General features: G+C 45.9%; 1 protein-coding gene across 4 annotated transcripts in view; it reads left to right on the top strand.

Moving 5' to 3' along the window:
- NAXD (NAD(P)HX dehydratase) overlaps positions 1-27,639 on the top strand; it is a 366,910-nt gene that overhangs the window by 72,401 nt on the left and 266,870 nt on the right. The window contains exons 1-2 of one of the 4 annotated variants that reach the window (XM_086934748.1): positions 3,589-5,811; positions 15,198-15,584. The exons of the other annotated variants lie outside the window; for them this stretch is intronic. Of the exons in view, the coding sequence (XP_086790874.1) occupies positions 5,244-5,811; positions 15,198-15,584 (955 nt within the window). The 5' untranslated portion in view covers positions 3,589-5,243. Of the gene's footprint in view, positions 1-3,588; positions 5,812-15,197; positions 15,585-27,639 lie in introns of those variants that run through there. 4 annotated transcript variants of the gene reach the window in all.

Below are 27,639 nucleotides of genomic sequence, written 5' to 3'. Positions count from 1 at the left end.
AGAGGCCGAATGGGAGAACCTGATACTCGTACCAAATCCCTTGCCAAAGGAATTGGAGGAACCGACGATGAGGCCCGAAGACAGGAATCGACAGATATGCGTCTTTGAGGTCCAGACGAACCATCCAATCCCCCTCTCGAAGGAGATCTCTCAACAGATGGATGCCCTCCATCTTGAAATGCCTGTAAACGACTCCCCCGTTGAAGTCTTTCAGGTTGAGAACAAGGCGCGAACCGCCCCCTTTCTTCTCGACCAGAAACACCGTGCTGGCGAACCCCTGTGGATGACGGACAGCAGGAAGAATCGCCCCTTTTTTGAAGAGAACATCTATTTCCTGCTAAATGAAATCCTGATCTCGAAGGGAAAAACATAGGGGAGTGGGAGGGTGGGCCTGATGCTGGGGCTGGTAAAACTTTATTTTGAAACCTTGAACAGTTTCCAGCACCCATGCATCGCTGGAGATCATACGCCAATTGTGAAGAAAAAAACGTACTCTGCCCCCCAAAACCACATTGCAAGCAGGAATCATGCTCACCTGACGCGTTGGAGTCCTGGTAATGGCCCTGCTGTCCTCCATAACGTCCTTTTCCGTAATATCCTTTACCCTTGCGAGAGGGATAGAAATTCGATCTGGAAGAATACCCGGAGTCTTGACCTCCTCCTCGTTGAGATTGAGAACCTCTGTGGGACTGTTGTTAAGAACCTTGGCCGAACGAGCGTCCTCTATGTCATCCGGCCTTGGCAAAAACCGGACGCATGGCTCGTCGCAACGAAGCTTGCGCTTTGTCTATGCCACTGAAAGCGGCCATAAACTTCGTTAGTTCTTTCAAGAATGGTTGTCAAAACAAGAGGCCCTGTGTCTCTGGACCCGATTCTGATGTTGAGAGTTCCGCCAATTTAGGATCAAGTTTTAAAAATGTAAATTGATACTTGTATAGCGCACTACTCACCCGCAAGGGTCTCAAGGCTCTTGTACGAATACCGCTGTGGAACCCATCCTGGCTTTCCCTGTGAGGCGTCCACTCCTGGGCACCCCCAAGGTGGAGGCCAGGCATCCTTAGCGTTATGGGGGCCGTTGTGGAGATTAAGCAAGCTATTGCCCAGAGTTGCAGAGTGGGACTCCATGATTGGAATAGGCACCGAGGCGAGAATTATCAGGTCCGTGGAATTTTTGGCCCAAGACCCGCCGAGGCGGGGAATTGAACCCTGGTCCCGGGCTAGACCTCTGCATCAGGGTCTGCCACTCTAATCATTGAGCCACACTTCTCCACAAGGATGGAACGACGTCTCTCGCAAGAAATCGCACAATTGGCGTTACCCAATTGGCAGATCGCCCTTTGTGCCCACTCAATTAATTCATCGGGATCCACTAGAGTCGCTAGAGACTTTGGCCAACAAATCAAGCAACTTGTCCTGACATGAGCGCCAAGATCTGTCAAGCCCCTTTTTAGGGTCCTTTGAATATTTTTTCAGATAGGTGACCATCGTTGGGTCCACCTCAGGTGTCGCAGCCAAATGGTCAGCAAGATCCGGCCTAGGGCATTCCGAACGAAGCCTGGCTCGAACATCCCTGTCGAAAGGTTGACGTATGTGAGCCTGGACATACGCATCAACCGCAGGGGAAGGCAACCAAGATGAAGAATGAGGATGAATAATTTCTGAAGGTTCAAAGGTCAATACAGGGGGATGTGTGGGAGCATTAACAAAAGGCTCTTTGCACACCTTCTTTCTAGGTGGTGGATCCTCGTGATCCGAGGAAGCAGAGGAATGACTGTCCTCGGTGTCAGTGTGTTGAATAACGGATGACTTATGTGCAGAAGACTTGGAAGCATCCACCGCCAAAGTTTTAGCCAGTTTCTGAAAATCTGATCTGTGGGGATTTACAGGAGATTTTGATGATTTCTTGGAAGCAGGTAACCAACCTTGTTGCTGAGCATACTGGGTTAAATGGCGCTTCAGCGGGTTGATGGCACACACCAGTGCCTTATTAACTGATTGCTGGACACCGTTGTCCAATTCTGCGACCAAATCCTGCTCCAATGCGCCAGAGTCATCCTCCCCATAATAATAGTCATCATCCTCATAATCCTATTCCTCCATGATACACAAAGTGTACAGTAATGCCCACAAGATGACTAATAGTTTCCAGGAATGCCAAAGGCACAATGCAAGGGGGAGCATGAGAACCCCTCAGCAAGCCAGTAGCGCAGGAATAAACCTGGCCACAAACAATTCAAATGTGGAGGGAGAGGGCCTGCTGAAACGACAGAAAACCACACTCTAGGCAAAGCCTATGCACACAAATACAGCCCAAGCACTCTGCGAGCCAAGGCGTCACACGGGGTTAAATTCTGTCAGGCTGTGGGCTACGACGTCAGAGACGACCTGCACTCAACCGGCGTATTGAAGCGACACTACGAGAAGCCGGAAATAGCTGGCGCGCATGCCGCCACCAGAATAGAGTCGGAAGAGCTCGCGCACCTAGCGCGAGTCACCAAAACCCCAAGCTCCCACTCCACTTTTAGAAATAGGACCTCGGCAGCAAGTGCCCGGTCTATGGGAGGTGAGCACACGCTCCCCGCAATGCGCACAAGTAGACCGGCAGAAAAGACGAAAATCGGCAAAGCGTTAAAACGTGCAACCGGAGCCGGAGTGCGCTGGAAAGACGCGCCACACAGCGCGATGGAAGCGCGAAGCACCAAGCAATATTAAAGCACAACAACGCTGCAAATACAAGCAAATACAAGTAAGAACCAAAAAAGAACTTAACTGGCTGCGGAGCAGCAAAGAAAGAGGAAGAAAGACTATCATTGGGACCTTTTTATACGGAGTACTCTATGGTTGTTACCCTGGTGGTTATGGGTAATGTAGTTTTTTGGTTACTGTTTATTGGCTGCTGAGCATTCTATAAAGAAATGAGAAAAGCATAATCGGAGCCTCCTGTCCTGAAATAGAATTGCAGTACACCTCGCACACTGATAAGGGAGAAGTGTATCTTTACTGACCCTTTCCTATGTGTCCACTTCTTTTGACCTTGACAGTGTCCCCTTTCTTGAGCTCCACTTGCTTACACCTGTGCTTGATGTTGTATCTTTCTTTACAACTGGACTGGGCACGCACTAGCCTTTCTCTGACCAGATGGGTGGACCAGTGTACTGTCCTTGGCCAATGGAGCCCTCCCCCGTATGAGCTCGAATGGGCTGTGGCCAGTGGTTTCGCAGGGTGTGATGCGGTAAGCCCACCGTGTTTTGAGTGTCTCCTGCTTCCAGCGTCCTGTAAATGCCACTACAGTGGAGTAAAACCAGTGGCACTGCCTGTTGTCCAGTTCTGTAAATCAGCACGTGGTTGTAAGGCTTGGCACTGCCTGTTCTCCAGTCCCATACATCGGATCGTGGTTGCCTTGTGTTAAAAAGAAAAATAATAATAATGTGCATGACCTGTTTATTTAACTTGTTCCAGGTAGATCGATACCTTCTTGGCGTAATGAAAGACGATTTTCTCCATAAACTGGCTGCACTCTGTGTAAACGTTGAAGCGGGATGTTCTCTTTTATACGTGTAACGTTGTGAAACGATGGAGCCAATTAAAATGACAGGTTGTGCAGAGTCCTCACTCAAAATGGTCGCTCTTGTGGTCCTCTCAAAGTTTTGTTTCGCGCGGTGCCGTTCCACCCCTCACATACTCAGTACAGCTTGCGTGTTCCAGGGTTGGCTGGTACTTTTGTGGTTTTCACCAACCCTGCTGGGAGTGCAGCCTACTCTGCCAGCCTTTCCCCTGATTGGCTGGCTGGTTGTGCACCTGAGTGGATTGGCACATAACGTGGCAGTGTTTTTGCTGCACAGAAATGCTTGGCAGCAGCGCCTCTGTTCCCATGCGCATCTTCAAAACTGAACCGAGAAATAGGTGACCGACTGATTACACAGATCTGTGGGCACAAACACGCGGCCAAGTCCACACACTGGTCACCTTGATGCAGTTGCTTATGCCGTTTTATTTGCAGTTTGCTCTCCGCGTGTTTATGCTGTGAATATGAAGAATTTGGTCTGTTTGTGCCCGGTATTTTCTCCTCCCTTGTATTAGAGAGCAGAGCCCAGTCTCAATGGATTTTCCCAGCAGCAGGAGGATGAGTTGTAGGAATTGTTGCAAGGGGACAGAAGTAGGCGGTAGGTTTTAAAAGGCAGCTTTATCTATCGGTGAGACTGAAGAATCCACAGCTTAGTCTGGCGAGTGGCATGTAAACTTGACTGAAAGCTGGCTTTTAAGAATACAGTGTGAAATGGGTGGGTTTTTGTAGAGAAGGTATTTTGTGATAAGGGTTTTATAGAGGGAAGCCCGAGGTGGGGCACATTGTGAAGTATACATCCACGACTTCCTGATAGGTAGAAGTACAGTTTACCTCTTAAAGTGCGCCATGCGTTGATACAAAAATAATATGGTAGGACCTGGCGGGTAAAAATGTTAGGGTGGCCGATTTAAATGTTACTGGGAGAAAGCAGAGGGAAACTAAGTGAAAATGTCCATTCTTTATTAAATAGTTCTTCATATTGAGTCTGTTTCAAAGTGAGCTAAATATATGCAAATAAAGGAACTAAGAACACATTGAAATCAAACGTCTTGCACAGTATCACACCATTTTTGTCATGTCTCTTGGTTCGACAGTCTGCAGTTGAGCCACTAGACAAATGAGAAAAAGAAGCAAGTTAATGCTACTGATTTACTGAAACCTCATCCTTTAGCCTTAGTGTTTTAGCCAAGCAAAATTGCCCTATGTTCTATTCTCGTGCTCTGCTTCTCTAAGTGTCCAATCATTTGGTGTGGGTGGCAGAGAATGAGACTTGACGTGGCAGCAGGCAAGGCAGTTGTAATTGTGGCGAGGACGCTTGTTGTGGCACATGCTGGTAGCTTGTTTTCTAAATAACGCTTGCAGACAGACCAGTCTTGGGGCTTTGTAGGATTGTAAACTCAATGCTTAGCAATGCAGCAGTTAGTAGTTAAGAGACGTGCTCATAAAGAAAAGGTATGATGTTAGAAGTCAGAGTAAGCAGTACCTGAAATGGGAATAGAGAAGTGCAGGTGCTCACAATCCCACAGTAACTGTTTTCTACTGAGAAGTGCTGGTAATCTCCTATTTTACATATTTCATATCTGTTGATAAGTGCAGGTCCGCTTGTAAATTGGAGAAGTGCAGCTACTCCTAGTTGACAGCACCTACCCATTGAAAACTCTGGTGGTGGTAGGAGAGGATGATCACCAACACCCGTGGTTTCCTGTGGTCGGACCTGGAGACGCGTGCTCTGCTAGATATTTGGGGTGAAGCAGACGTGCAGACTGCTCTGGATGGAAACTTCCGCAACAGCCATGTGTATCGGGATGTTGCATGCCGGCTTGCAGACACGGGATTTGAAAGGACTCCAGAGCAATGCCGAATCCGCATCAAAGGCCTGAAGCGACAGTATTATCAGGCGAGGGAAGGCATGAAGAAAAATGGAAATGCACACAAGATTTGCAAATACTATGATCAGATGGATCGGATTCTTTGCACTCGATCTCCTCTCACTCCACCAGCCTCCTCTGCCTCTGTGTCCCAAGATCCTCTTCTACTCCGATCAATGGAAGAAACTATGATGGAGGAAGTATCTGCCGACGAAGTTGACGAGGAGAACCAGCAGAAGCAACAAGAATGCATTGGCATAGGTCCCTCCCTGGCAAACTTAGCTGAAGACTCTGGAGAGTGCTCCTCCTTCACGGAACGACCTATTAAAGTGGAGTGCCCACCCTTCACTGGACCACCACCGACCCTGACAGGAGATGGTAAGCCTGCATGCAATATTCTCTTTTGCATTTTGTACATATGGGTGGGGTGGTCTACTGACGCATATAATTTAGCATGCAAAGGATGTTATTGTCCCCTTTTAAATCACAAATCCAGAAATCCATGTGAATGAAACCTAGAATGAAAGAATAGCATCTTTTATTTTATGTATTGCAGTTTTGTATAGCTCTCTTCTAACTAGACTGCGAGAGTGCTGTACAGGTAGCAAGAATTGTGTTGAGCCAGGCAGGAGCTGAGTAAACATTTCCTTAGTGCTACTAGTTGCCATAGTTATAATCATGCACATAGTCATTGACATAGTGACACATTTAAGGTGAAGTCGGACAGTAAAATGGTAGAAACAGTTAGGAAACACGACCTGACTTCAGGCCTAGCAAAGTTTGGTTTAATGGTTGGAGATCTCTTTATGATTGCTTTGAATTCTGTGAAGGAAGTAGACCTGCCAATGCTTGTTGGAGTAGACTGGCATATTTTTGCTGCACTGCCAGAGAAGGAGTGCGTTGTAGTACATTTCTTATCATCAGGAATGTCCTGTCGTAGTGACGCTTTTCCTCGTGTGCTCTGTTATCTCCAAACATTTTGTTCTGGTTCTCCAGAAATAAGTTTGTTTGTCACATAAATGGGCGTCTTCAAATGCAGGACCTTTTGTGCAAAGATGGCAATTTTTATATATATATGCTCCTTCTAGAAGTGCTAGCTTTTTCACTGAGCCTAGTACTGGGTTGACTTGGTCAAATTTCTTTGTCTTGGAGGCGAGTTTGACGTTAGGTGTAGGACAGATTTCAGCGGTGCGAGACCTATGCTAGGCATGGAGGACAGCACTGTTATATGTCGTTTTATTTTTTAAAATAACTATGAGTAAACTAAGTTCTTTTTTTACATAATCTTTGGAAAGAAAGTGTCCAATGTTGCTTTTAATGTTCTCCGCCTTTATCTGATTGTAATAAGAGTCTGACTGTGGTCCACTTCTCGATGTTTTTATTTAATAAAAGAGTGAAAAAAACACCAACATTCCGTACGATGAGACATCAGTTACTCACACTGCATTGACGCCTGACGTATATTCCGTATTACATACGAGTTTCTGATGTAAATAAGATGCAGACCACAGGAACAGGTAAGCTGTATGAAAGCTTTAATGCAGCACAGAAGTAAGTAGGTCAGCTCCCCGTCCAACCAGAGCTCCAACTGCCAACAGGGCGAAGGAGAACTCCAGAACCCAGAACACAAGGAGAGATCTAGAGTGCTGGCCCAAGGAAGAAGCAAAGCACTGTACAACATATCTCCCCCCTTTGCAAGGAAAGAAAACACAGGAAAAAGGAAAGGAACACTAATGCACATAGTCATTCAAGTACAAGGGTGGGCGACGGGAGCGAGAGCTCCTCAAACCGACATCAACCAAGGAAGAGGAAGAAGGAGCAGGAGCACAAGGTACAGAAACAGGAACAAGAGAGGTAGGAGCGGAATCAACCACAGAACTACTATGATATGTACATAAAGAAGTGGAGGCATCGCCACCACCCACCTCCCCCCGTCCAGTTGGCAAGGGGATGGGAGAAGAAGGACCACCAGAGGACAGTAAATAACCATTACAACCATCAAGCTGAGCAGGAAACAGGTCATCAGAAGAAGAATCTTTACGTTTCTGGTAGAGTGCTACCCTCCGGTAATTCCAACTTTCACCATTGGCCAAGACAATGAAGTGAGGAAAAACCTTCTTGACTCTGTAGGGACCCCTAAACTTGCTAAGACCCTTAGCAAGTCTCCCCGGCTTAACCTTAACCAGGTCACCCACGGAGATGGGCAAGGGGGTGCTGTCATGAATTAAGGGGACATCGCCACCAGAGCCCTTCAACCAAGCAGGGGTCAATTTACTTACTGGTGTGCGACCACGCATTAGTTCAAAAGGAGACTTTTCACCACTCCTATGAGGTGTGGAGCGGTAAGCCCAGACCAGTTCCTGGACACGCTCATCTGAAAAGCAGCCAGTCTCTACAAACATCTGAATCACGCCCTTAACAAGGCGATTTACCCTTTCGCAAAGGCCATTACCCTGTGGGTTGTAAAGACTAGTCTTCTGATGTCTGATGCCACAATCATTAACAAAAGAAGTCATTTTCGAGGACGTGAGTTGAGTCCCATTGTCTGAAATAAGGACAGAAGGATACCCCTCATTGATAAAAATACCCTTCAAAAACTTAATGGTGGCATCAGTAGTGATCTCTTTTACAAATTGTACACAGCCATTTTGAAAAACAATCAATTAGAACAATTGCAAAACGATGATCAGTAGGTAGCTCACTCATGGGGCCTATGAAGTCTATGCAGACACTATGCCAGGGAGAATTCTCAAAAACAATTTTATGTGTGGACTGAGAGCCCAAAACTTTGAGGCGCTTCTCGCCTTCCCTGCAGAAACTACACTTCAACACACAATCAACTGCATCGTTATCGATAGAGGGCCACCAAAAGTTCTGTTTGACACGGCGTTGAGTGAGACTTTGACCCAAGTGTCCCTCATGGGCCAAGTTTAGAATCCTCCTCCTTAATAGATCAGGTGGGACAAAGCGATCACCTCGCATCAAAACATCTTTTCCCTCTAAAGAAAGTTCATCCAAAATTTTCAGGAAGGGTCTGACGGAAGGACTAACAGTACTTTCCCTCCTTGTACCATTGGAAACAAGACTGATAACAGCCTTCAAAGTCAGATCTTCCTCCATGCCCTTGGACCATTCATCACGGGAAAATGAACCACCACCCACCAACAAGACATCCTCCATTACAGCAACCGCAAGATCGGACGTGATCTCAGAACCACAACAAGTGGAAGGAATAGGGAGCCTAGACAGACAATCCGCTTGGATATTCCTCCACCCATGAACAAATTCGATTTCGCACTGATAGTCCTGCAAGCGAGAAGCCAGTCTCGCCAACCTTGGGGAACCCTTACCAGCCCCACCAGGAGCTAGAACGTTTAAAAGAGGTTTGTGGTCTGTACGTAAAACAAACTTGTAACCCCACAAGTAGGTTCGAAAGTAACTCGTTCCCCAGACTGCGGCAAGAGCCTCACGCTCTATTACCGAGTAGTTCGACTCAGAGGTGGACAGAGGCCTAGACGCGAATTCTATGGTTTTCTCAACGCTACCATGTCTTTGTAAGAGAACTGCACCAAGGCCAATGGCACTGGCGTCAACCATCAGGATGGAGGACCGAGCAGTGTCAAAAGGGGTGAGGACATTTGCAGATTTAAGTTCCCCTTTGATCAATTTAAAACAGGATTCATGCTCAGTGGTCCAACAAAACTTGACACCTTTTTTTAGTAAGGATCTCAGGGAAGCAGTCTTGGATGAGAAATCTCTTATAAATTTCGAGTAAAACTCGATCAAGCCCATAAAGGACCGAAGTTGATCCTTATCAACTGGGGAGGGTGCTAGCTCAATGGCTTCAATTAAGTTTTTCTTGGGTTTAATGCCTTCTTCTGACAAACAAAATCCTAAATACTCTATCTCTTTCAACAGAAAAGCACACTTCTCTTTTCTTAAAGTTAAACTAGCCTCATCCACCCTAAGTAACACATCTTGTAAGATTTTGTTGTGTTCTTGTAGAGAATTACCATAAATCAAGATATCGTCTTGAAAATACAGCACCTTATCAAGACCCTTAAAGACTTCAGAGACAAGTCTCTGGAATACGCTAGCGGCTGAGACTAGCCCAAAGGGTAGCCTAGTGAATTGGAATGTGCCTTCACTGGTGATAAAAGCAGTTAAATGCTTTGAGTTATCATCCAGACAAATTTGATGGTAGGCGTGTTTAAGGTCCAACTTACTGAAGAACCTTGCCCCTCTAAGGGTTGACACCAACTCACCGATGTTTGGTCGGGGAAATACATCGGCTACAACACACTTATTTAGGGAACGAAGATCCACACAGAACCTGATCTTGTTGTCCGGTTTCTGCGAGATCACAACAGGCGAAATCCAAGGAGATGCTTCGATGGGTTCAATGATACCCTCTTGGAGCATTTCCTCAAGGGTAGCCTTAACTTCATCTCGTAAAGCAAAGGGCACCCTCCTTACCTTGTGTTGCACAGGTGAACTGCCCTCCTTGAGAATTATGCGATGTGAGTAGCCAATAAGTTCACCCAACTGGTCCCTAAAAACATTTTTATATCTGGCCAAAATATCCTCCAAGGAGGAGGTCTCAACAATAGAAATCGGATTATCGGACCTGGGATCAACCACAATGTGCAGATCATATTGATGGTGACGGCCTAAGATTGCTGGACCATCAGCTGATATATATATTTTTCCATAAGTTGATCTGCCTTTGAAGTCAATTTCAGCTTCAAAGAATCCTAGCATGTCAATCTTCTCACCCTGGTAACCAGACGGGAAAATGTCGCACGTCTTCAAAGCTCTTTCGCCCCACACACTCTTCATCAATGAAGTGGGAATTATGGTCCACTTGGAACCTGTATCAACCATGAGTGTAATGACTTTCCCATCAACAACAAAATCATCCTTAAAAGGATTACCTCTCTGGTTATTACACGCGCACACTGTGTCAGTCAGAACTAAGATTTTGTTGACATCACGTCTGAAATCATCACATTCATTAACAACTGTAACTCTTGAATTATTCTTATTCCTACACATTTTAGCAAAGTGTCCCGTCTTACCACAACGTAGACACTCTTTGTTGTTTGCGAAACAAAATTTCCCATCCGAAGAATGAGAAAAACTACCACACCTAGAACACATCTTCTGATTACTCTTGCTAAAAGATGTCTGTTGTACATTCTTTTTCTGAAGAACATAGCCTTTCTTTCTAACAATTGCAATGGCAGTGGCCTCATCGTCACTATTTTCGCTAAAAGTACCCTTATGAGAGATTTCTGCCACTTTGGTTTCCTGACCACTTTTCTGTAGTTCCCTCATACACTTTTCGCTTTCCTCCACGACCTTGGCAAGTTCTATGGCATCTTTCAATGTTGGGTTCTTCGCCGCCCATAAACGTTCTTGCACTTTTCTATTGTTGGCTTGAACAACTAGCTGGTCTCTAATTAATTCGTCCGCCATCTGGCCAAAGTTACATTTGATTGATAACTCGCGCAGTCTTGCTACAAACTCATCAATGCTTTCTTCAGCCAATTGTTTATTTTTATAAAATTTGTATCTTTGAAGGATAAGATTTTCCTCTTTACCAAAACGGGTTTCTAATCTTGTTACAGCCTCTTTAAACTCATCAAAGTCAGCTTGTGATCCTGCAGGTAGTACTTGTGGTAAATATCTGAACAAGCGCTGTCCCTCTTTACCCAAAGTGGTCATTAATAGTGCTTTTTTGCGTTTAGGTGAATAGTCCTCTCCGTCCAGAGCTTCAATATAATTATAGAACATGACTATCCAGTCTTCCCACGCTATAGGAGGATTGCCTGGCTCTGACAAAAACTGAGGAGGAAGGGCGACATTGATCGATTGAGCCATGTCTTTTAATAACTACCAACAGGGAAATGAGAAACAAGTACACCAAACAGTAAAGCAAAAAGAGTTGAAGATAAATGCTTACTCTTATCAAAGGAGAAGATCCGTGGCGAAGAAACGATGCTTAACGCTCAATCACGAGCGTTTCCATGGAGATTGTCAACAATGTAAGGAATACTTATAAAATGGCCAAATACGTCGTGCGTGTGATTGGTGACACGTCAGACGTTATGACCACAGCAAGAGTCTATGCGCAAAGAAAATGCGCTTCAGGAACGTTATACGCGTTGTTTCAAAGACGCTGCTCATGCGTTTCAGTGACGCTGCCGCTTGAGCGATGCTTTTCCGCTTCTCGTCGTGTGTGCGATGCTCTTCTGTTCCTCGGCGTGTAACCAAGGTAACATTAAACAATGAAGAGTAATGCTGCCAAAATGGCCGACGACGTCGTGCGTGTAGTACGTTATACGTCAGACGTTCCGTTCCAGCCACAACGTGAATTTACGCGCTTGAGAGATGCGCTTCAGTGACACTGCGTTGCTATGCGACTCACCGGACAAAGGAAGTTGGCCTCGGTGACGTTGCCACTTGAGTTGCGATGACAAATGACTCACAGGATTCGAAGACGTAGGCTGGTGATGTAGCTGCTTGCGGTCTGTTGCTAGGAGACGCGTTGCCGTGTGACTCACCAAAGCCTCCAGACGTTGGTACAGATGACGTCACTTACTGCGCCACGAATATGAAAATCGGCAAGAAAGTCCGTAAAACTATTTCCCAAGATGTCGCAGTCACTGATAAGACGGAAGAAACATTCCGCATTCACGCTGTGCATCACACGTGGATTCTCGAGGGAGTTGATGCGCTACTTCTCTGTAGAGTTTTCTTAGGCTGCAGCAATAACAAGGAAGCGATGGTCGGACATCTCGCCAGCCCAAGTCGCCAAATGATGTAAATAAGATGCAGACCACAGGAACAGGTAAGCTGTATGAAAGCTTTAATGCAGCACAGAAGTAAGTAGGTCAGCTCCCCGTCCAACCAGAGCTCCAACTGCCAACAGGGCGAAGGAGAACTCCAGAACCCAGAACACAAGGAGAGATCTAGAGTGCTGGCCCAAGGAAGAAGCAAAGCACTGTACAACAGTTTCATTTCAGGAAAACAGACTTAAGAAAGCACAACAGAACGCAGCTGTTACTTTTGACTCTCAGTTGGTAATTTACACTTTTTGCTAAGGACTTGAGGAAGACATCCTGATTCAGTTTAGATTTCAAGATGAAGCCAAGTCATTTTGCTGATGTGAAATGTTTGGGTGTCATGCCAAACTGTTTAGGTGATCAGTCCAGTCTTTCCAAAATTGGCAGTTTCAGTTTCCGGGAGTCCATGAACAATTCTGTTTTTGGATAGGTTGTATTAGTGTTCTGTGTTACGTCCAGGTCTTAAATTCAAAGATGCAGGTGGGAAATGTTTCGATACGTTTAGGGCAATTCATTTTTTAGATGTCGCTGTGTTTTCATCTTCATATTGATGAAGGGAGACACTGTGCTTCTAACGAAAGACGCCTTGTTTGACATACTGATTAAATAGTTAGTAAGCTAGGATTGGGCCGTGTGACACTCAAGACGTTGAAGGAATAGTAATTAAACACAAGTTACCAATATTAATTTATTGGAATCAGTTGTTGAGTTATGAAATTAACTTTTGCATTGTTGTGACTTCTAAAGCAAATCAATTTTGTAGGGGGTTTAAAAGGAGGTCCATGGTCAGTGGTGTCAAACACAGAGGATAAGTTCAGTATCACAAGGAGGCAAGAGTTTTCAAACTCAACGAATTTGAGTGCGTCATCCCTTATTTCTAAAACCTGACTAAAAGGTGGTACTAAGTATGCCTGAATGTTTAATATCCAGTTAAACTGCAGTATATTTTCTAAGCAGTTTTGTAAGATAAGGAAGGTGGTAGATCTGAAGTTTTCAGTTTAGTTCTGGGCAGCGACTGCTGTTTTCAGAAGCAGCTTTTAACTGGTTCACCTTCAGAGGTTCCAATAAACTACTCCATTCCAGGGTTAGTTAATAAAAGTAAGCCAGAGTGGGATGAGTGTCCCTCTGCTTTTTTGCCATGAGTAATGAAATGTGATCCGGTTTGGTTTAATGAAGGGGAATTTGCCCTGGAAGAGAAGCTTTTTTGTTGTAGCTGTGTCAATTGGACGTGAGTGTTTTAAAGGAGATATCTGGTGTATTTTTCCTCCATTTGCACTCTGCTGTTATGATCATTTTCTTTTAGCATTTTATCTGCGATGTTTACCAGTGGGCAGCTTTTCCTTATCTTTCTTGTTTCTGCAGTGTAAGCAGCATTTGCATCCATAATGTAGAAGAGCTTACTTTGGTATTCTCGAAGAAGTAACATAGGGTTAGAACTTTCCGGCAGTGTATTAGGTATTGAGTTTATCAGGTCCAGTATACAATGGGGTTTCTCTTATTTAGATCTCCAGTTGCTCTCATTGTTTTTGCATGTGAGTTGGTTGTTTGCAGAGTTATGGGTTGGGTGAAAGTGAGTTACAGGTATTTGGACCAATAACCTCGAAGAGGATCAGAAGTTTTTAGTATCCCTTGCCAACAGCTGTGGCTTACTATGGTTCAATCATAACCAACTATGGTTATTATAAGTCTGATGGGATCCGTTTTCATATTCTGCTCTGCGCATCTGTGTCCGAATATTCATCCTCACCCTATGGACTGTGTTTAATATGAGAGGATCTCAGTAGCTACTACTCTCGCACTTTGCTTGGCCAGACAGTGTTTTTCTCTTGAGATGAGGTTTTCAGGAAGTGATGCATAACAGTATCGATCTGATGTGAAATGCCCAGTTCTCAACTTGTCTTTTCAAGTCCCAGTCTGGCAGCATTGACATAACACAGCATAATCCCTGTCCTGGGTGTTTTAAGGTTGCAAAGGCTGTTCCTGTTAGAGTGACACATTATCCCGCATGTCTGAGTAAATAACATACCTATGTTTTTAAGAGAAGAGTTGCTTGACATGATCAATTAGAAAGATGAAAGGGAGGAAAAGAAAGAAGGCTCCTTTTGCCCTTACCTTTAAAAGGGAGAACTTTCTCAGAAGATGGTGTATGGATGCAATGTGAGTGGGGAATCTACTAGTTATGCAGCTTTCAGGGCAATCTTTATAATTGGATATATACACTTATTGGTAACGTAATACCACACCATCTTAACGATTTAAGACTCATTTGTAAAGCCTGTTGAAAAGCATTGGAATGCCTTCACCATGTAAGGAGAGCCACGCTCACCGAAGCCCAAACTGTGGTGCAAAGTCAAGGTTCGGCATTGCAGAGCTCCCACAATGGGTCTTTGACTTGGATCGGTATTATCCAAACTGTATCAGCAGAGAAGGGGCATTGTGTAGCATCATCAAGCAAAAGGGTGCGAAGTCTCTACTTTTTGCGCTTTGTACGGTCTCTCATGAAGTAAATTGATTTTATTCTTCTTAATGTTTTGAATCTTTTGTATGAATGTGATGCACGTTCATTCTTTGACTTTCCATCCTCTAGATAACTCATCAGCCAACAAATCATAGCAAGTTGCCATATTGAAGAAAGTTTAGGAAAAAATAGGGCTGCGGGGGTGAACTTTCAGCAAGTTGAATGCATACTTCCTTTTTGGCTAAATAGTCTTAAGCAAGCCATACTTTCCCAGTAGTTAGTATATGGTGGATTCATTATGTTCAGTTATGGGTATGTTTGAGAGAGTTGAGATTTGTTTACAATGTGCTTTAACTGTTCATTTGATTTACTTTTACGCTGAACCTTCTCATTGTTCAGAGCTGTTTTTAATATACTTGTGCATCGTCCTCTCTACATTAAAATTACATTTTTTTTAGGTTTTAAACAAGCCAATTCTCAAAGCAGCCCACCGTCTACCCAGCGTAAACGGTTAAAGAAATGCCACACAAACCTGACTCTAGACAGAATGATGGAAAAATTCCTTCAACAAAGTGTTAATTTTGAAGAGAAATTTTACAACTATGAGGAGCAAAGGCTCAAAATTGAAGATAAGCGCCGGGAGGCCGAGCACACTCGTGAAATTCAGATGCTGCAGATGCTGGGACAAATGTTGGCAGGGATTACTTCTTCTGCTTCACACAGATCACAGCCCAGACCATCAAGTCCACCAGCACCACCACCTCGACCAACATGGAGGGGAAGTCATCGATCACTTGGAGATATGAGTTCTAGCACTTTGACAGCACCGTTTCCACCATCCATAGGTACAGCATCCTCGTCGTTGCATCTCATACTTTTCACACCGTTAACGAATTGATGTAATTTGAGAAAAGTGTGTTTAAATCAACTAGATATATATTGTGGAAAGCAGAGGTGGCCTTGTTTTCATACGTGCATTCAACACCATTGCGACTTGATGATGGCAGGCCTTTTAGTTTCTCACATTATTATTTTTTAAACCTAGAGATATACCATCCCATTTCTGGACTCCCAATCAATGTGAGCCTATTAATGCATATTTTTTCGCTGAGGTTTGTGGACTTTTTGTTGTAAATATAATGTTATAGCAGTGTATATAAATGGGCCAGAGCAATTGTTCTAATAAATAAACATTCATCACTAAAGTACTAGGGTCGAATTCGACCTTATTACCTCAGTACAACAAAATTGACGTTAGAAAAACACCGTCTTCTGCCTCACAGATTGTGTGTAATAAATTCTCTACACAGGGAAACTGCACTCCTAACAGTCACCAGGCTTTTACAATGTGATTTTACATATCTCAACAAATGTAATCCCTTGAATCCTTGTTTTAGTTAAATACCTTTTTGTTTAAACAGATACTCATGGAAAAAATCCATGGCATAACCCATGTATGCAGATTTGCCTCTCGAGTCGTGGCTCATTCCACACTCAGCAGTCGCAATAAGTAGCGTATTACACTCTACAAAACAGTATATATATATATATATATATATATATATATATATATATATATTTTTTTTTCTTTGCACAAAGGACGCCGCACACAGCAACTTCTTATTTTTTACTGGTTTATTTCAGTGCCCAGTCTGACACCAACGCGTTTCAGCCTGACGGCCATGCTCACGGTAAGTGCAATTACTTTCTTGCAACTGTTTATACTCTCTTTGATTTCTACTATTCCCATAGACTTCTGTGATATGTAGTCCTTGTTTACATACAAGAATACACTTTCTGTTAGACATTGTTCTCAAAATAATTTCATGGGATGTTTTTGTCGCAATGCATTTCAAAGCAAGTGTGCATTTGATCAGACATGTTGCATGCTTATCAAAATTCAATATTTCAATGCTGTTAATGACATTTATAATACATATAGCAGTGTCACATTTACACATTTTCAAAGAATTTTTATGTATATGAGGCCAGCTCATTGCAACTTGTATCTATGTATATGTCCTGCATTATGGTATAGTACCCATATCAAATTGCTTACACATGATAGTTCCATGCTTCATGTCCTTATCTCTTATGAGGGCAGATATTTTTAGGGCCTCCTGTCTCTGCTTGTTACTCCAAATGCACATAAAGCTCCTCGTCGAAGTTCATGCTCTCGGAATTTTGGTTCTTAGTCTTATAATGTACCTTGATTCCAACTGTCGGAGTTTCTTTTTTCGATCTCCCATCCTCTCGTGTTCCTCCACAGAGTCAACATGAGAGGATGGGAGATCGAAAAAAGAAACTCCGACAGTTGGAATCAAGGTACATTATAAGACTAAGAAGCAAAATTCCGAGAGGCATGAACTTCGACGAGGAGCTTTATGTGCATTTGGTGTAACAAGCAGAGACAGGAGGCCCTAAAAATATCTGCCCTCATAAGAGATAAGGACATGAAGCATGGAACTATCATGTGTAAGCATTTTGATATGGGTACTATACCATAATGCAGGACATATACATAGATGCAAGTTGCAAGACCTAGGGACATTATCGCTCCTGAGGCGGAAGCCGGGAGCTAGCTTATGAATTGCTGTTTTTAAAAATTGTTGCTGCTTTTAAAAATTGTATTGCTGTGATTTAAAACTTGCACATCGATTTTGCTAATTTGCACTTTACACTCAGACCCCTTCTTGAGGCTATCTGCATTGACCTACCTCGCGCCTCGCTCGCTCAGGGACTCTCAGCTCCCACTGAGCCGAGTTGGGCATTGTGTCCACGGGACCCACAGGGGCCGATTCAATTTAGCGGCCATCTTGAGCGAGGACGAGGTTGGAAACATAGTGTGTGGTCAGCCTAGTTTTGTACCATGGTCAGACCATGCACTACTGTCCTTTATGTGGTCCCCAGTAACACAGACCCACAAGGCTTCCATTCTAAAGAAGGTTAGTCGAGTTTGGTCTAGACTACCAGCTGAAAACTGGGAGGCAGCCCTGAAAAGTTGCCCGCCCGCCTGCCCCCCATGAGGACCCGGTTGTAGCCAATGAAGCCTTTGATCAGTGGATCAACTCCACACTAGATCCTATTTTGCCAAAAAAAGATCTACTGCACAGAGAGGGTCCCAACAAACAACCTTGGTACACCAGGGAACTTAAGGAACACAAACAACTGTGTAAACGTGCGGAAAGGAAGTGGAGAAAGAACTACGCAGTTGCCGCGAAAAATGAATACAGGTCATCTCTGAGATCCTACAAAAACCTATTAAAAACCACACAAGCCGCTTACTATCAGAGAAAAATTGCGGAAGCAGCTAACGCTCCCAGGGAAATTTTTAAAATCTTTCAATCCCTGGCAACTACACCCAGGACTATTAGTCCTGTTCCGAACCCACAGAAACACTGTGAGGAGTTAGCTGTCTTTTTCGCATCCAAGGTGTTTAATATCTATTCCGGCTTTGCACCAGTGACGGATCCCCCAGATAATTAGGAGAGCGGAAAAAAGGGGGACCTGGAAGTAGACCCTAACCCATCTGCAGGTCTCAAAGTCTTCCCGCCATTGGATCTGGCTGAAGTGGATAGTCTCCTTGGCAATCTTAAATCTGGCTCCCCGTTAGATGCTGCGCCCCCGGCAGTTCTTAAACAGGTATCAGGGACAGTATGCCCTGTGATAATGCAGGTCATCAATGCTTCTCTGGCCTCCGGTGTTGTGCCCCCCAATTGGAAGAAGGCTAAGGTCAGAGCCCTGCTAAAGAAACCTAGCTTGGATCCTGAAGACCTGGCCAACTACAGGCCCATTTCTCTACTACCGACCATCAGCAAAATAGCTGAAAAACATGTCAATCAGGTTCTCTCTTCCTTTATTGAATCCACGGATGGATTACACTCCACCCAGACAGGGTTCAGAGCAAAACAAGGAACAGAGACAGCCTTGGTGGCGGTAGTGGAGGCAGTTAGGGGTATTGTGGATGCAGGAGGCTGTGCTGCGGTGGTCCTGTTGGACCTCAGCGCAGCCTTCGATACAGTAAACCACTCTCTATTGCTGCATCGGCTGCATCTCACAGGGGTCTCTGGAGTGGCCATCAAATGGTTTCATTCTTTTCTATCAGAAAGAAGCTTCTCCGTCTTTGAGGGAGAGGTGTCATCCAGCCAGCTGCAACTGAATCACGGCGTTCCCCATCGATCATCCCTCAGCCCCACTCTGTTTAATATCTACATGAGACCTTTGGCTGAGGTGGTTCTCCCCTGGGGAATCCAACTTGTCACCTACGCCGATGACACGCAGCTGGTTGTATCCTTGGTGAGGAACGATGCCTTAAATCAGGGGATCAACAATCTGACCCCGTGTCTCACCAAGGTTCTGGAATGGATGACCTCCTCCTTTTTGAAGCTAAATGGGGCCAAAACGGACATTATGCTTCTGGGTTACAAAGCCCCAATTAACCTGGACCCTTGGTGGCCTCACTGCCTAGGACCCCCCCCAGCACCTAAGACCCATGTAAAAAGCCTGGGGATCTGGCTAGATTCCTCCCTTGGTTTTCACTATCTGGCTAAAAAGGTAGCCGCAACCTGCTATGGGCTGCTGAGAGTCTTAAAAAAAGTGCTAGACCTCTTGCCATTCGAAGCCAGACGATTGCTGGTCCAGTCGCTGATTATGTCGCGGCTGGATTATGCAAATGCCGTCTATATGGGGGCTCCAGTTGGCACCATAAAAATTCTGCAATCTGTGCAGAATTGCGCTGCCCGGCTGCTCATGAAAGTCCCCAAAAGATGCTCAGCGAAAGCCGCAATTCAATCCCTCCACTGGCTACCCATCAAGGGAAGGATTATTTTCAAAACCCTGTGCTTGGCGCATAAGTCCATCCATGGTGCTGGCCCGCCTATTCTGGATCCCCTCTTTCGTCGCCATCAATCAGTGAGATCCTTGAGATCCAACCAGCGGAACTTGATGGTAGTCCCCAGGATAAAGCTGGCCCGGATGGGTGGCCGCCGGCTCTCTGTGCACGCAGCTAAAGAATGGAACGCACTCCCAGATGACATCAGGCACGAGCCTAACCACCTCGCTTTCAGGAAGCGTTTAAAGACACACTTGTTCCAATAGTGTCTTCCTTGTCCCTTGGTCTTACAGCGCTGGGATGCTCAAGAGTAGCCATGCGCTATAGAAGAGGGTATTCATTCATTCATTCAATGAGCTGGCCTCATTTACATAAAAAATCTTTGAAAATGTGTAAATGTGACACTGCTATATGTATTATAAATGTCATTAACAGCATTGAAATATTGAATTTTGATAAGCATGCAACATGTCTGATCAAATGCACACTTGCTTTGAAATGCATTGCGACAAAAACATCCTATGAAATAATTTTGAGAACAATGTCTAACAGAAAGTGTATTCTTGTATGTAAACAAGGACTACATATCCCAGAAGTCTATGGGAATAGTAGAAATCAAAGAGAGTATAAACAGTTGCAAGAAAGTAATTGCACTTACCGTGAGCAAGGCCGTCAGGCTGAAACGCGTTGGTGTTAGACTGGGCACTGAAATAAACCAGTAAAAAATAAGAAGTTGCTGTGTGCGGCGTCCTTTGTGCAAAAAATTGTCTTTTCGCCATTGGTCTGGCCCAACGCCGGCACCCGCTGTGGAGCGATCCTGTGAGCAGACCACATTGTTTGAAAAAAAAAAGAAAAGAAAAAAAAAATATATATATATATCCATATCCTACTTGCGGTCGCCAGTAGGTAGTTATAGTTCGGATTGTTTTCTATAGGGAATCCGCTACATTCTATTGGGAATAACTTTGGTGTCGATTGAGGGATCTGCCTGTAATTTTCCTTAAATTTGCCTCGCTGCGCTCCGCTCCTTCCCTGAAAGTTTGGGGGGGATTCGTCAAGCGGGGGCCGAGATAAAAAGGGGGGGTCCCAAAACGTGTTTTCCCCATGTTAATTTCCATAGGGCGGTTGGACTCACTTTTAGCCCGAACGGCTGAATGGATTTCCACCAAACTTGGCAAAATTGTAGGGACTGGTAGCCCGATGTGCCTTTGCTATGTCTCAAGATATGTGCTCCAGTGGATTTTGAGTAATTTAGGTTCAAAAAAATATATATCTATAAGCGCGCCCCGGTGCGCGCTCCAGCGCGCTACGCGAGTTTGCGAGCGTAAAGCTGATTGGCTCTCTGGTGTCTGTCAACATTCCAAACAGTCCGGAGCGGCCGCCATCTTGTGTCTCGGTAGGATCGAGACACAAGAGGTGGCAAAAACAAAGGGGAAAATGACCAAAAGCGGGCAGGGTAGATCCCTCCTGACCCCCTAGGTTTGATGTGGGGGCCATAAAAGGGCCCCGCGGGGCAAAAAAAAAAAAAAAATTCGATTTGCGCGGGGGGAGCGCCCGGTACGCGCACCGCGGAGCGTACCGGGAGCGTACCATGGGGAAAAAGGAATGACAGAGTTTTTTTTTAAATGTAGCATTTTTTTATAAATTGGAGGTAGTTCTAAAAAGAACTCTTTTTTTATTCTTTTTGTTTTTATATTTTTTTTATTATTTTTTGGAACATTTTTAACTTTTTTTGGCTTTTATGAACAATTAAAAAAAAATTTTGTAATTTTTATGGGGACAAACAAAAATCAGGGAATTGTAAACGGCTCAACTGGAGCAAAAAAAACCAGGAAAAAATTAAGGTTTCTTTTTACAGTTGTGGTTGTCTCCAGCACGGTTGATGAGTTTAATACTTTGCTCTCCATAGCAAATTGTAGTCCCGCAAAATTTACAAACTATTTTAAAATCTCCAAACTGGGGTTGGATGTTTGGGACCATCTCCCTTGTCTCTGGACCCGATGGAGTGGGTTGTTTACTTTGGGAGGTGCTGGGAGAAGATTGGGGGGGTTTCTGGTCAGTACCCTGACCTCCGCCGCAGCATAGTTGTTTGGGTGCCGGCGTTGCATGTGGCGAATCATAGTGTTGTTGCCAAAAGAATACTTTTTGGCAGGGTTCCCCCTGGAAAGTACAGTGCCACAGATCAGACAAGTAACCTTTGGCGCATTAACTTTCTTTAGGCCCCTTGGGATTTTAAAAAACTCCCAGACAATGTGCTCCTTTGGCTTATAGGGGGTAGTATCTTCAGGCAGGAACTGCCTCTCCTCCTCCTCCTCCTCCTCCTCCTCCTCCTCCTCCTCCTCCTCCTCCTCCTCCTCCTCCTCCTCCTCCTCTTCCTCCTCCTCCTCTTCTTCATCTCCACCACTGTGGTGTTGTGGTGGTCCTTGTTGTGGTGGTGGTGGTGGTGGTTGAGATGCTCCTGCTGCTGCTGCTACTGTAGCCATTTTTCAGTACAAATAGGTACGCAAACAGGTCTTCCTCAATCAAAGTACAAAGTGAGAATGAAAGAAAAAAGGTGGGGGCTTTCATCATTTGGAAAACTAAACTGTCCTGAACCAATGAAAAGTGTTATTTTCAGGTCACATGACCCGGGCTTTCATCATTTGGAAAACAAAACTGTTCTGAACCAATGAAAAGTGTTATTTTCAGGTCACATGACCCGACGCGCTTACGCTACGCGCCCCGGGGCGCTTACGTAGCGCGATCGTATGCGCTCGGGTGCGCTTACGCCGTGCGTATCACGCGGACGCGGCTACGCGATACGTCACAATGATGTTTTCGTTCGCGGCAATAGTGCAAAGGGGATGCTCACCGGTACGCGCACTGGGGCGCGCCGCAAGACTGCGCTTTCCGGTGCGCACACCGGTACGCGCACCGGGAGCGCTCCAGGGCAAAAAAAAATATATATACATATAAAAAACTGTGAATCCATGAATGAGATGAGCCCCCTGGTGGGAGGATGGCCAACACTGATAAGATAAGGATAGTATAACCACAAATAGCAAAATAGGCAGGGATGTATAAAATAAAAAATAAAAATGAAATAAGTTATGTAAATTATGTAACTGCACTATCGAATGCTTTCTTACATGGGATTCTTTCATTCACAGATCCATGTTCTATAAATTGTCCTGAAGAAGGTGGGGCCTTGCGCCTTATCCACCGAAACGCGTCGACAACCCTACGGGGATTTTTAATTGTGTATTAAATTGTTTACATATGTTTTTAAACTTTGAATTGCATCCATAATTGTGTACATATATGACCATTCACTGACGAGCATTAGGCACTGTATTAAATAGAAAGAACGCCGATGGTCATATTACTCTTGTATGAATTTATTTGTTTTTAATTATGCAACACTTTTTTAAATTTCAAACGTGTTTTATTGATTTTAAAAGCAGTAATAGACATCGTGATACAGTGTATAGGCAATCGGCATAAACAGCGGGCGGGACAGACAAGCATGTCTTCCCTGAAAATGGAAGAAAAGGCGAGCTAGGTATGCCAGAACAAGGATACGATGTCAAGGAGGCAAATTGTAAACAGTGCAAAAAAGCAGAGTGAGAAGAACAAAACCCAGACCCCTCCCCCCATTCCCTTTTCACCCCTCCCTCCCCTACCCCAACCAGTGTGCCAATTGTCCAAAAAGAGTCGAGGATTAGTCCAATAGGGATTAATGTGAATACACAAGGGTTCACTGAGGATCATGCAGGGCATCAGTAAGGCGCAAAACGCGAAGGTATCTGGGGCATATGATCTCTTTGAATTCTTTAGACAGGAGGGATAGCAATGGGAGCCATGTCTTTTGAAACGCCGCAGTGGTATGTGTAAGTGTGGCTTGAATGTGTTCCAACCCCAAAGTGAACCAGAGCTTGTGTAGCCATCCTGTGTGTGTGGGCGTAGTGGTCGAGCCCCAGCGTGATAGAACGTGTTGTGTAGCTGCCTGTATAGCAATCCCCATTTGGCGACTCCGCATAGATTTCAAGGGAAAGGTGAGTGCGTTAGGGAGGCCCAGTATAGCATAGGCCGGGAACCTTGGGATTTCGGTGTCGAAGGTGGAGTCAATGTCATCCAGAACTGTCTTCCAGTAGCTCCGGATCACTTGACAATCTCAGAGGAGATGGGTCAGCGTACCCCGTTCCCCGCATCCCCTCCAGCACAGTGCGCTGCGTGATGGATTCCCCTTGTGAAGCCGGGCCGGGGTAAGGTGCCAGTACATTGCTAATTTTACTGCAGTTTCCCTGGCTGCCGTGTTGCGTGTGGTATGTGAGGCCCTGTAGTATATGTAGCTCCATTCTTTAGGTGTTAATGCCCTACCCAGCTCAGCTTCCCAACGTCTTCGACCCGGTGTTTTACCTGCAATGGGTGGTGGCATGAGCATTTTGTAGATATCCGAGATAAGATGTCTGTCCGTTTCCTTGGTCAGTAACCATTTTTCAAAAGTAGTCATTGGTCGACCTACCATACCGGCGGCGGCCGGACTAGTGAGCCAGTGCCTGAGCTGGAAATATTGGAAGAGGTGGGGATTCTCTATCGTATATCCCTGTCTGATTTCTGAGAGGGAATGGAAGCCTCGCAGGTCGAAAAGGTCGCCGGCGGAATGGCAGGCGGTTCCGCGCCACTGCGAAAATGCATACAGATCATTGCCCGGTGGAAACTCCGGGTTGTCCAGGATGGGGGTAAATGGGGAGGGAAAGGTGGTCAGTCCCCTCTTGACAGCGACCGCGTCCCAGACCTTCATGGTTGTACGAGTAATAGGTGAGCGTAAGAGGTAACGCGGCTGATGTTGCCGGGCCAGGAAGGGAACCCTCTAAAGAGGCATCTGGGCCATAGCCCTATCTTGGAAGAGCCATCTCTTCTCGGACTCTGGCCTATACCATTCTACCAGGTAACGAAGTTGAGAGGCTTGCAAATACTGCAGCAAATTGGGGACGCCCAGGCCTCCCTCATCCATGCTTCTGTATGCTATTTGTCTGTGTAAGCGCGCACGTTTCCCTTCTCAGATGAAATGGTGGAGGGCGGTCTGTAGGTCTGTCAGGATGCCTGCGGGGGGTGCGACCCGGAGGGTCTGAAACAGATATAAGATCTTGGGCAAGACCGACATCTTCACCGCTGCGACCCTCCCTAAGAGAGAGAAGGGGTTGCTTCGACCAGTGCGCGAGGTCCGTCCGGATCTGAGCAGCAAGGGACTTGTAGTTAAGTGTTATCGTTGACTCCATCGAGGAAGAGAGGGTGATTCCCAGGTATGGGAGCTGTATGGTGAGCTGGAGATCACTTCCGTATACCACGGCAGAGTCGACAGAGAGTGCGTTTTTGCCCTGGGGTAATATCAGGTATTTCCCCCTATTAATTCGAAAGCCCGAGATGGTACCGAATGAGTCGAGCTCCTCCATAAAGGCGGGTATAGAGCGGCCGGGGTGGTCAAGATCAGCTATTACATCATCTGCATATAGGCTTATCGTGTGGGGTTCATGACCAAAAGTGATGCCCTGTATATCAGGGTTGTCCCGGATCTTCTGCGCTAGGGGTTCTATGTACAGGGCGAACAGGAGGGGGAGAGGGGACACCCCTGTCTCGTGCCACGTTGAATTTCAAACGGGTCTGAGCGAAGGCAACCCAACCGGACCCGAGCTTGGGGGCGGTGGTAACATCAGGCAATCCAGGAGCGAAAGCGGTCAACCAATCGAAAACGCGTCAGGACTCTCTGTAAATAGGTCCAGTCTACACGGTCAAATGCCTTTTCAGCGTCGATGGCAAACAATACGGAATCAGAGTCTTGAAAATGGGCCTTGTCTATCAGATGAAGTACTCGCTTTGTATTATCACTGCATTGACGATTGGGCACGAATCCCGATTGATCTGGTTCCAAAATCCCAGGCAGTCAGGGACCAAGACGCGCCGCTAGAATGCCAGTGAAGAGCTTCAGGTCAAGATTCAGTAACGAAATGGGGCGGAACGCGGAGCAATGCGTGGGTTTTTTACCTGGTTTGGGCAACACCACCACTTCCGCTGTTTACATATCTGGGGGGATGGAACTAGAGCCTTCAAAGGAGTTGAAGAGTCGGGTAAGAACGGGAACTAGCAACTGGCTAAAGGTTTTGTAGAAACCAGCCGAGAAGCCATCTGGCCCCGGGGATTTAAGCGGGCGAAGGCGGGATATAGCTGCCAACACCTCCTCCAGACGGATGGGGGCGTCTAAGGCATCGGCATTCGGCTGGGAGAATTCGATGATCGCCGCTGTATTCAAATATGCGTTGATCTCCTCAGGGGACGTCCACTTGACTCCGTACAACGAGGCATAGTAGGACCAAAATGCTTCCGCTATTTGAATTTCCTCCGTGAGGACAACGCCAGAATTATCCGTAAGGCCGGTGATCTTGGAGCGTTGGGTCTTAGCTTTCAGGGCACTGGCAAGTAATCGGCCAGTTTTGTTACCCCCGACATAATATGTATGGCGAAGGCGGAGTGCAGCGAATTCTGCCCTGTCAGTGTCCAGACTGGCCAGTTAGGCCCTGGCCACCTTCAGTTGTCTCCAGACTCGTGGAGCGCAGGTGCGACTATGGACCCTTTCCAATTCAGAAACCCGAGCGGTGAGATCGTCCCTCTTCGCCTTTCGATCCTTGGCTTCTGCGGCGGCTATAGCAATGAGTTCGCCGCGGATGACCGATTTCAGGGCCCCCCAGAGAGCCGACATAGATATCCCCGGCGTGTCGTTAATAGCTAAGTAATTGATGATACATTCGTGAAGTCTTTTAGTGACTTTCGGTCGCTGTAGTAGGGTTTCGCGTAGACACCAAGACCCTCGGGGGCAAGGGGACGTAGAGATTTTGAGCGACAATTCCACAGCGTTGTGATCCGAGATAGCCACCGGCATTATGCTAACCTCATCAAGGGTTGTAAGCAGCTCAGAGGAGCCCAAAAAGTGGTCTAGCCTGGCATATGTGCGGTGCACGTGTGAGTAGAAGGTGAATTGCGTAGCGGTCGGGTGTTTGGCCCTCCATAGGTCCACAAGACCCCTCTCCTGCAGCCACTCTAGTCCGGTCGCCGATATAGCGCCCGATTCGCTGAAGCGGTGCCCTGACCTGTCCTTGTGCGTGTCCATGACTATATTGAGGTCCCCACCCAAAAGCAAAAGTGAATTAGAGGGTTGAAGTGACTCTGAGGTTGCGCCTCTCAAAAACGTCTCCTGTCCCGTATTTGGGGCGTAGATAGAACCAACCGTAAGGTGTGTGCCACCAATTAAGAGTGTATAGGCCAAAAGGCGCCCCTTAACCTCACCTGCCTTGTCTCCCACCTTTCCTCGGAAGTGTCTGGATATTAGAATCGCCACCCCGGCTTTTTTCGTAGGGAGAGAAGAGAAGAACTGCTGTGGGAAGGCCCGGGAGCGCATTCTATGCCAGTCTCTGGACAGAAGGTGAGTTTCTTGCAATAAACAAATATGGGCCCCTGAGTTTTCTAGGTAGGATATGACAGCTCTCCTTTTGATAGGATTATTCAGTCCCTTAACATTAAGGGTCAGGACTTTTAAAGTGGAGTCAGCCATGGCATGCAGGGCACGTGGGATAGCAGAGAATCAGAAGCAAGTGTTTGTGGCCAATAGGAATGTAAGGATCCAGCCATCCCAAGGACACCCCGGGGAGTTCCAGCCCCACAAAGGGACAGGTATGAAGCGCTGCGCATAGAGAGGGCACTTCCATAAGTGAGCGAGAGAGGCACTAGAGGGAAAAGGCAAGCTAAGCAGTGGGGGGCAAGTATGCGGAATGACAATACCATCCCCAAAGCATCCTGCAAGGCGCTCCGGATCCCCCTTGATACCTCCCGTGAGAGACAGCCAGCCCCAACCGTGGAAGGCAAATGAAAACATAGCAAACCCATTATCGACAGATTCTTTTGGCACACTGGTTCCCATCCGCAGTCCCTCCCGCAATTCCCCACCAACTTCAACTGAGCCCATGTCCCACCCTCCCCCTCCCAGTTCCAACCCCAGGAGCCCAAAACTTGAACCCCAATACCCAGGTCCACCCACC

Source organism: Lissotriton vulgaris, chromosome 8 (genome assembly GCF_964263255.1).
Source record: "Lissotriton vulgaris chromosome 8, aLisVul1.2, whole genome shotgun sequence".
Taxonomy (NCBI): domain Eukaryota; kingdom Metazoa; phylum Chordata; class Amphibia; order Caudata; family Salamandridae; genus Lissotriton; species Lissotriton vulgaris.
This window is presented reverse-complemented; position numbering and strand designations above follow the sequence as displayed.